The sequence below is a fragment of the Indicator indicator genome, chromosome 18, assembly GCF_027791375.1.
Source record: "Indicator indicator isolate 239-I01 chromosome 18, UM_Iind_1.1, whole genome shotgun sequence".
Taxonomy (NCBI): domain Eukaryota; kingdom Metazoa; phylum Chordata; class Aves; order Piciformes; family Indicatoridae; genus Indicator; species Indicator indicator.
In genome coordinates, this window is record NC_072027.1 from 484449 (window position 1) to 494375 (window position 9927).

General features: G+C 48.7%; 1 protein-coding gene across 1 annotated transcript; it reads left to right on the forward strand.

The window, feature by feature from the left end:
* The first annotated feature begins 3836 nt into the window (after positions 1 to 3836).
* Positions 3837 to 8513, forward strand: CAMLG (calcium modulating ligand). Its single transcript, XM_054389080.1, has 4 exons — positions 3837 to 4002; positions 5642 to 6096; positions 6369 to 6434; positions 8022 to 8513. The coding sequence occupies exons 1-4, from the start codon at positions 3837 to 3839 to the stop codon at positions 8211 to 8213; spliced, it is 879 nt and encodes a 292-aa protein (XP_054245055.1). The 3' UTR covers positions 8214 to 8513.
* The last annotated feature ends 1414 nt before the right edge of the window (positions 8514 to 9927 follow it).

Consider the following 9927-nt stretch of genomic DNA (forward strand, 5'->3'; position numbering starts at 1 on the left):
CCATGGAAAACTCTTGGTCTTGTGGAGCCTGCTTCCTGGGGCAAGCATTTTGAGCAGATAAAACACTGGTGTCAGGTATCTTGATGTTGGGGTAGTTAAAGGATACAACTCAAAGGGCATGACAGGGTCCTCATTTGCTACCCTTTCAGACTGTGGCTGTAGGGGGTTGCAGGAGCTGCCTTGCTCCAGAGGAGGAGTTTCTCTGAGGATGTTGCTCTTGCTGCTTCAGCACAAGCAGCTGGAGTTCAGAACAATGTCCAAAATAGCATGAGAAGTCTCTTACAGAAGCAGCTGCCACTTCCCTGTCTGCTGTGTCCTGGGCAGACAGCAGTGTGGTAGTTCCTGGAACAGCTTTGCAGAGAATTGCACTTTCTGCTCAGAGTGGAGGGAGGTTTGAAGTTTGCTTCCAGGGGAAAGGGGACTCTTGAATGGGAGCTGTACACATGCTCAGATTATGACTTAGAACTTGTGTTTGGGGTCTACTGTCACTCAGGTGCTGAAAATCATCCTCATACCTAGCAGCCCACCCAAAGCCTCTTGCTTACTCTGGCTGTGTTTTGCTGCTCTGTCCATTAGTGTTCATCTAAAACAGAACTGTGGGAGGTGGTTTCACTGCTTTATGTGCTCCAGGATAGTAGCTGAAGATCTCAGGCTCTGTGGAGATTAACAGCTGTGAATTAGAGTCCCCAGGGTTTGCAGAGCAAAGCATTACACAAGAATCAGATGAACCCTTTGGAGTTCACTGGGGAAGAAGTTCTCCACTGGATGTTGGTAGTTTGTTCCCTCTTGGAGGGGAAGGGCCTTCTGATGCCCCTTGGATTGCTGCTGTGAGGGCAATACAGGAGAGCTCAACACAGAAGCTGCCTACACTGTGTCACTTTTAGCTACAACTGCCAAAGCAAGGCACTGAAAAAAGGTGAACTGCACAACCAGGCAGGAGTGGCTCTGGTACTAGGTCTCTGTCCCTTCAGATGTTCTGTATTTTTCTAGTTAAAGACTTTTTGGGGGGCTAAGCTATTTCTGCATTTGGCACATTAGTGGTCAGCCAACATTGTTACCATCTGCTTTGCTTTGCTTTCATTATCATTTTTAATTGACTATATTTGAGCCCAAGCCCTCACAGACTGTGTTGCAATAACTAGAAGGATTCACTTTCCCTCAGCATTAATTTCCTAACAGAACTCAATCCAAGCTGCAGAGTGGCTATTCAGTAAGGGACCATGAAATGTGATTTTTTTTTTTTTTTTTAAGGTTCTGTTTGCTCTTCCAGATAAGATCCTTACAGTAAATTTGATTTTGTAAAGTAGTGTATGATATTGTAATATGAAATCTTTGGTTTTCTGAACTCAAACCATTTGATCTTCAGGATGAAGTTACAAATCTTGCCCCTCCTGAATCTGAGGCAGGATTTCCTTGGCGTCCTTTTTACAGTTTGTAACTTTTGCTGTTTTATTCCTGTAAAGAGTCATTTGTAACACATGCAAAGGCTTATTTTATCTGTGCTAATTTATCAGATTTGGCTACTCAATAAAATCAATTGAAAGAACTGAAGCAAGTCCCTCAGTCCTTCCCTGCAAAACCAGAACCATGTCTTTGATTCATGGAGGGAAATACATGGCAGGGAGAAGTTCTCCTTTTAGCCAGAACAGTTCTTAGGTGATACAGCCTGAGAAAATTTGTGCTAAGCAGCTCCAGCTGACTCAGACTTCTGTCACTGGTGTTTTCTGTCCCTCCAGAGTATCTCTGGCAGTCATTTTTGTTACTCCTGCCCTGGGCTTTGCTCTTCCAGTGAGCTCACAGCAGTGCTGCACCTCCTGTGTGCCACCTGCTAGGTGCTCTCCAGAGCCAGCTGCCACTGGCAGGGATTCAGCCTTCAGCAGTGTTCCCAGGATGGTGATCAGGTTTATTGTAGCTGATCCTGTGTCTTCATTCCACATCCTGTTCCTTCAATGCCTTTCTCTAAAAGTCATTTCCACCCTAGGCCAGGCACGTTTCTTATGAGCTGCCACCACTGCTGCTCCTGGTTCATCACACCCAAGTTACTCCATAAGCTCATCACTTTGACCTCTGGGTTTAGAGGGTTTAATAGAGAATTTATTATTCTCTGAGCCACTTCACAGAAGCAGGAATTGTACTTGTCAGCATAAAGAGTTTGTCCTGCTGCTGCTTGATTTCACCTCTTTGGCTGTGGCAGCAGGCAGCCATCCTACGCCTGAAGATTTGTTTACTTGTCTTTGAACTCCACATTCGGGATCTTGAAGCCAAGTCCTGCTTCTAAACAAAGTTCCTATGGCACAGTCTGTGAGTTAAGGAGTGCGAGTGGCTCATTGTTGAGAATGTTAAAGGTAATTAATTGGAAGTGTTGATAGAAAGTATCCACATTGCTGTCTTCAGGTGGTGTGGCCTTCAGGTGTTTTTGCTGTGTTAGCTGTGTCAATGTTTAGCTACAGGAAGAACACTGTGGTCCAGTTTTACCTCTTTATTTCACATAAGAAATGTAATGCAATTTTTATTGCACAGAAATAGGAATATCCCCTCAATTTTATCTGGCTAGAGAGAACCAAAGATACTCCCTATTTTATAGTGTTACAGTAATTCTGGATCCATTAGAGCACCCTGTTCCCCTGGGATTTGTCTTTGATACACAGTCATCCCTGCAGCTGCTTACTATTTGAACAGCAGTGCCCGGACAGTACACTGGGAATACCATTTGGGAAGCTGACCTGAACTGCCCAGCAGTCCCCTAGGAGGCACTTCCCTATGTTGTGTATCCCTTTCATCCACACATTAAAACATAAACATGTTTGCTGGCACCCCAGTGATCAGCACATTCTGCTCCCTCAGTTGGAGCGTGCCCAGAAATGACAAAGGAACTTCCCCAATGCAGCAACATGGCAGCACTCAAAGGTGTTCCAGCTAAAAACCTCAAAGCTTGGCCCTGTGCTCTCCCTCAGCATGGATCCGTCCTGCCCGAGGAGCACAGCAGGGCTTGTGCCTTATCCTTCAAACATTGCTGGAAATCAAACAGCTTTGTCAGCTGAGCTTTGTGAGTACCTCTGATGTGCTGCTGCTTTGGAAGGGTGACCCTTTGACCTTGTTTTTGCAGCTACAGCGTTGGGTAAATACTGCATTATGGTTACAAATGTGAACGTTCTTGCATTCTAATGCTTATGTTTCCACATGGAACACTGTTTTCCTCTCTCTGTAGAATAAGTGAAGTGTTACCACAGACTCACAGACTAATTTGGGTTGGAAAGGAATTTAAAGACCATCCAGTTCCAACCCCCTGCCATAGGCAGGGACAGCTCCTTCAAGACCAGGTTGCTGAAGGCCCTATCCAGCCTGGCTTTCAACACTGCCAGGCCTGGAGCCTCCACAACTTCCCGGAGCAGCCTGTTCCAGTGTCTCGCCAGCCTCGCGGGGAAGAATTTCTAGTACCAGCCTGAACTCATTTCCATAGTGCCCTGGTAAGCAGGTTTCCCTCACCGAGCGCAGGGTGGATTTGCCAGGTTGACCGAATCTGGAATTTCAGGCAAACTAACGCAGGAGCTGGTCCCAGGCGGAGCATGCGGTCACGTCGCTGCTGGTTGGCTTTTCCTGCAGCCATACCAAGCCCCTTACCCTGAAGCTGTAGGGCAGCTCTGCCCGCGGCCATCGCCCCTCTTTCCCTTCCCGTGCCTCCGCTGCGCCATCATCGCTGTGATGCCACCTCCTGCCTCAAAGCGGCGGCGCTTGCTTCAGCCGGCGGGCGGCGGCCGGCGCGGGCGCCTGCGCGCCGAGGTGGGGCGGCCCTCTTGTGCGGCGGTGAGGTAGCGCCGCGGCCCTTTCTGTCGGGGATGGAGGACGGCGACGGCGTGGGAGCGAACGCTGCGCCCTCGGGGCTCCCCGCCGGGCTCTCGGCCTCTCAGCGCCGAGCCGAGCTGCGGCGGAGGAAGCTGCTGATGAACTCGGAGGAGCGAATCAATCGCATCATGGGCTTCCACCGCCCCGCGGCGGGCAAGGGTGAGGCCCGTGCTGGGTGGCGGCGGGGCTGCCGCAGCGGTGTAAGGACTCCCGGCTGCGGGGCTGGCTGTGGCTTCCTGCTGTTGTAGCCGCTCCCCATAATCTCCTCATAGGCCATGAGTAGCCGTGGGTCGGCCCCTGAGTGCGGGCTTTCTCTTCAGTGATGCGCTAAGTAAGGCGCGACCTTCCGTGGGCCTCGGGAGACCTGCGGGTAAAATCCTTCTGTCATCAGGAAGGTGTCGAGGCGGGGTGCTGGGCCCGTTCCTGTCCTCACCGCCAGGTCACAGGCTGTAATTGCGCTTCGGTAGTTTCTCGAGAAGCAGTGAGCCTCCCCCACGGTTTAATTCAGTGACTGCTCGCTGTCAAAGCTGTGTTTTTCTGTCAGCGTTTTCTTACAGCTGCACAGTAAGCAGTCGTTGGATGTTAGTGCTCGACACGCAGAGTTTTTGTGCGCATTCGTGGGAGGGTCCATTATATTTCTGTACTGTGAGGAGGCTGACTGAGATTTGTTTGCAAGGATGCCCATAAGCTGTGAATCATTCTGCTTTAATGCTGACATATTGGCTCTTCTTCAATGGTAGGACCAGACCTGCTCTGCATGTTTCTTGATCTGGTTTGTGTTCCTGGTATCACCTCTTGCCATAAGATGGGGTCCTCAGGTTTAGTACAGCAGGTTTAACACTGCTTTGCCTCTGATGGGAGAGAACAAGACAGAGAACACTTCTATTGCCAGCTCACTTGTCACTCTGTGATGCTTCTGTGTGGTTTGCTGTAAATCTTTGTCTTTTTTTATGTTGGTTCATGTATTTTGAACATGTTTCCTCCTGTACATGCAGTGGAGTTGCTTAAGGAAGTCCAATGTTCTCACCTCTGTTGTTGCCTGACAGCTTCACCTGACCCATGCTGCACAACTTGCTGCCCTGTGTCTGTGCCCTGCAGTGCAAAGGATGTGGTTCATGGAGGGTTCTTTGTAGGCTGGTGGAAGGGAGCCTGGAGTGTGCTGAATCCAGCTGTGTTAAAACATAATTTAGGTGAAGCTGATGAGTGTTTTAGCCTGGTCCGCGCTGTGCCTTTTCCCTTTCTGTTATCATCGTTTGTGGTGTAACTTCAGTCTGGGTGCAAACCTTTCCTCTGATACAGAAGCAGGGTGTGTACAGCTGAACTCCTTGCTTTTTCAAAGGGATAGGCTGTATCCAGGGATGTCAGATGAGAACCCTTTCAGGGAAGAAGTTTCTTGTAATATTCAACCTAAACCTTCCCTGGTGCAACTTGAGGCTGCTTGTTACTAGGGAGAAGAGACCAACCCCCACTTGACTCCAGCCTCCTTTCAGGGAGTTGCAGAGAACAATGAGGTCTTCCCTCAGCCTCCCTTTCTCCAGACTAAACAATCCCAGGTCCCTCAGCTGCTCTTCCCCAGCCCTATTCTCCAGACCCTTCCCCAACTTCGTTGTCCCTTTCTGTATCACTCTGGCTCCTCAGTGTCTTTCCTGTAGTGAGGGCCCCAAAACTGAACCCAGTACTCATTGTGTGGCCTCACCAGTGCTGACTGCCGGGGACAGACATCAGCCCAGGACCCCAGCCCAGTATGTTGTTCCCCATCCTGGGTATGCACAACTCTGGATTTTCCTCTCTGCTCTAGGTGATGAAAGTCACACGGAATCCAAGCTGCAGCTGGAACAGGAGAAATCAAACTCCCTTCCCATCCCTTCCGTTTCCAAGCGAATTGTGCTTGGGGATTCTGTCTGCCCCGGGGCAGGGCCAGCCGAGCATGCAGGCAGCATGCTAGACCTCAGAGGGGAGAAGGACTTGTTCAGTAAAGCTCCGGAGCTGGGCAGTGAGGGGCCAGGTGAGCTCCGGCACCGCGGCAGAGGGGACCTGCCGCCTGAAGCGGCCCCGCGGCCCCCTAGCCACGGGTTGGAGCAGTACTTGTCCAGGTTCGATGAGGCCCTGAAGCTGAGGAACCAGCTGATGCACGAGAAGCCGAGCCAGGAGAACGGGAATGCTGCAGAGGAGTTCGACTCGTTCCGAGTTTTCCGGCTGGTGGGATGCGCCCTGCTGGCCATCGCCGTCAGGGCGTTCGTCTGTAAGTACCTGGTGAGTTCAGGGACGCACACAGGCCGTGTGCTGACAGGGAAGGACCTTTGTCTAGGCCTGAAGTCTGTCAGAAGCAACTGAGGTTGGGCTTCAGGCACCCCTGACGCTTCCAGCAGCTGTATAAAGCCTGAACAAAATCTCTGTAGACTCTTGGAGGTGGATCTGTGCTGCTCAGCACACCTGCTTTTCTTTGATGATTTGGAAAGCATTGTGTTGGCTTTGCTCGCTCTTACTTTAACCAAGCTAATTTTTCACATTTTCTGTTCCCTCAGTCAATATTTGCACCATTTCTTACTCTACAACTTGCTTACATGGGGCTCTCCAAGTACTTTCCAAAGGTAAATGTTTTTTGTTTTCTTTTTTCCCCAAATCAGATAAATTTGAAATGTTCTAAACTTGAAACTTGTGCTTAGTCTGTGCTGGTTTAGGCCCAATGCACGTGGAGTAGCCATCCCTTGGCTTAAGCTGCAGATACCAAATGTTGATGGTTCATACTAGTTTTTAGTCTGCCCGGATTTAGTCCAAACTTAAGTTGCTGTGATAATGTGAACTGGCAGCTTGCTTAGCTTGTAGCCTGGTGGAAGGCATCTGCCCAGGAGAGCTCTTTCATGTCTTTGGGAAGCTTTTGCTTTCCCTCTAGATCTTGCCCTTTTGTGGTTGCTGTTTGTTCTGTCAGCAGCTGTTCTGCATGAGATACCTGGATGCAATTTGGGAGGGTGTTTAAACAATGAGATGACCTTGGGGTTTCAAGGGCTCTGCATCCTATTGCTAGTCTCAGTCTGAATGGCAGCTTGAAATGAGGCATTTATTTCTGTGGGAAACTTGCTGCTTATTAGCCAAATTTGCCCTGTCACTTGCTGTGGAGATTTACACCAGCTAATTGTGGTGAAGGGTTTGTTTGGCTGGCGATTGTGTCAGTGCAAAGCAGATCTGAGGGATGCTCCTTTCACGGATGAAAGGGGAAGTTTACATTTTAAAAGGAATAATAGATCACCTGTAGCAAAGCAGAATAAATCAGCAGTTGTTTTGTAGCTACCATGGAAGACAAAACTTCATGGTAGTAATTTTAAACTGAGGTGTCACAGTGCAGAGCAGTAGAATTAGCCTTAGACTGGCACTAGGTCTTTTTGATCTTGTTTTTGCTGCCTTTAAAATCAGCTCTCCAGAGCTGGTTCATCTCCATGAATTGCTGGTGCTGTGGTTACACCCAGAGGAGAGCAATCACCTTGCCAGCCTTCAGTTTTCTCTTGTGAAATCTAGAAGGGTTCTTGACAGCTTAATTTAGGTTGGATTAAATCAAGATATCCAGCAAGTATCGTCAAATGACCAACATTTTCAGCCATTATCACCTTTTCCTGTGTCTCTGACTCAGGATTTCTCATCTTAAGCACAGAATGGCTTTGAAAAGGGCTTTTGGGCACTTCAGAAGATAAAATTGCCAGATGGAGTCATACTAAAAAGAGGAAGAAACAGTTGATTTTCCATTCTAGAGCAAAACTAACCTTTTTGCTATGCAGTGTGATGAGGTGAATCCTGTGCCATCACTGGACATGCCTGGCTTGGCTTTTTAAACCCAGTCTGCCCCTGTCTGGGTCTCTTCCTACTCCCACTGCACAGCCCCACTTTGTAGCCTGCTATAAGAGCCAGTGTGAAGTAGCCACAGTGTCTGTGATGAATTTGATCTGCTGCTAGCCAGCCTCTCACTCAGCTCCCCTAGATCCTTCACAGCTTGAATCTATAGCTGGGAGGAGTGTTGTGGATCCTGGAGCATGCCTGGGATCAGTCCAAAGCTACTGCTCCTGCCAATGTGTCCAGAATGTGCCTGGCTATGCGTGTGTGACATGGGCACCTGTGTGACCTGTAAAGCAGGACTGGATTATACCAAAGGGTGAACCTAATGCTGCTGTTTGGGTTTTCTCCCTCAGTGTGAGAAGAAGGTGAAAACCACAGTGCTGACTGCTGCTCTGCTGCTGTCTGGAATCCCTGCAGAGGTGATCAGTCGCTCCATGGACACCTACAGCAAAATGGGAGATGTTTTCACAGATCTCTGTGTTTACTTCTTCACTTTTATCTTTTGCCATGAACTGGTTCTGGTTTTTGGTTCTCAAGCACCCTGATGGCTGTAGAGCTCAATGCAGTAGTTACACTAAAGCTTTCTGGACCATATTCCTTTAATGTCTGGCTGTGCAGACGGGTTAAACCTTTGTTAAAATCCTTTGCCTGATCGAATGCTTGAGAGGAGCCTTGAATCGAGGCATGTTGGGAAAGGGTGAGCAGGGTCCCAGGCTCAGTTGTGTTGGTTCTGTTTATTTAAATGCTGTGTCTATCTATTACAAATGTGAAGACTAAGATGTGTCAGTGGATGACTTGTTTGGTTTAGTTAGGTGATGCTGTCTCAGCCTCCTTCATAAACATTCTCCAAGCTGTTCTCTTCAGTGAGAGCAAAGAGAATTCCTTTCAGCAGCACCAGCTGTGTCTCTGGCCATAGCTCCAGTGTGACTGTAGCTGACAGGAACTGCTCATTCTGTGGTGTTCCCCTTTCTTAAGAAAGCTCTCAATAAAAGAAATCCCTTTATCCTGTTATGCAGATTCAGAATGTGAAACCAAGCTGCTGCTTCAGGAGAAGGCTGGTGAAACATGGCACTCTGTTCTGCATTACTTGTTGTGCTTGTGATTGATTCCACTCCATGATTATAGTGCAAAGCAGCTACGCAGAACTCAGCAAACAAGCCCTGTGGCTTCTGAATGTCATTGATTAGGAAGTAGGAAGAAACAACATGGTTAATCTCACTTGCTGGGGAGTTTCCAGCAGCCTGAGCCAAGTGGAGCTCTCCTGTGAGCTACACACATCAACAATTCTAATGCCTTTTTGTTATGTAGCAGCATGGGGGGAAAGTTGTGTGTGTTGGCACCCAGCCTGCTGTATCAAATTTTTCCTCTGGCATATGTAAAGCTTCAAGGGAACTAGGAGTTTTTCTGTCTCCATGCATGGTGGCAAAGCAGACTACTATGGCATTAACGATTGCTGTTGTCTCTTCATTGCCAGACACTTTCATGGAAACAGGATCTAACTGCAGAGGGAGGAGCTCTGCTCCTGCTGTGGAGTGCTCCATCACTCTCTGAGCAGAGCTGTTGGTGTATTTTGGTGTGCTTAAGGAATTGCCCAGTGAAACCACAGTAGCCATTCCTGTTTACATCTCCTGTGCTGCAAGTGACAGTGAAACAGAAAGGAGTGGCTTGGAGTTGACTCTTGCTTGAAGACACCCAGAGACGTGGGAGATGTCCCATCCCTGGAGCCATTGCAGCTCAGGTTGTTCAGGGCTCTGAGCAACCTGCTGTAAGTGTGGCTGTCCCTGCTGAGTGCAGAGGGTTGGACTGGATGAGCTCTAAAAGTCCCTTCCAACCCACCCAGTGCATGCTCTAAGTATGGAGAGAGAAGGACCTTTGGCATCCTGTGGCTGTCCAGGCAGGGAGGTGCAGTCAGACACAGATGAATCCTGTTGCTGGATGGAGTCACAAGCCTGTGACTGCTCTTGCTGTCAGTCTCCTAGGAATTCTGCACCTGGGAGGGAGGAATTGTCATTGCAAATAGCTTAAATGCTCTCAGACTGTGAAGTGGCCACTGAAATTATGTTTGGTGTTACCTTCACCTTGCAGCTTTCTGTTTGGAATCTGGACCATCAGGTGATCTACGCCAAAGCCTCTTTTTAGCACAGAGAAACTTTTCTCTTGGTGTTTGTCTGCAGTCTTTTTCTGCAGGGGGGGAGCAGAAGTGTTTGGTGATGCCTGTTTAAAGCAAAGAGCTTCATGCTGAATATTTCTGTTAAAGCT

Coding starts and splice junctions, on each gene's coding strand:
- CAMLG (XM_054389080.1), top strand. CDS start 3,837: ATGGAGGACGGCGACGGCGTGGGAGCGAACGCTGCGCCCTCGGGGCTC. Junction 4,003..5,641: donor CCGCCCCGCGGCGGGCAAGG/GTGAGGCCCGTG, acceptor TCTCTGCTCTAG/GTGATGAAAGTCACACGGAA. Junction 6,435..8,021: donor TCTCCAAGTACTTTCCAAAG/GTAAATGTTTTT, acceptor TTTCTCCCTCAG/TGTGAGAAGAAGGTGAAAAC.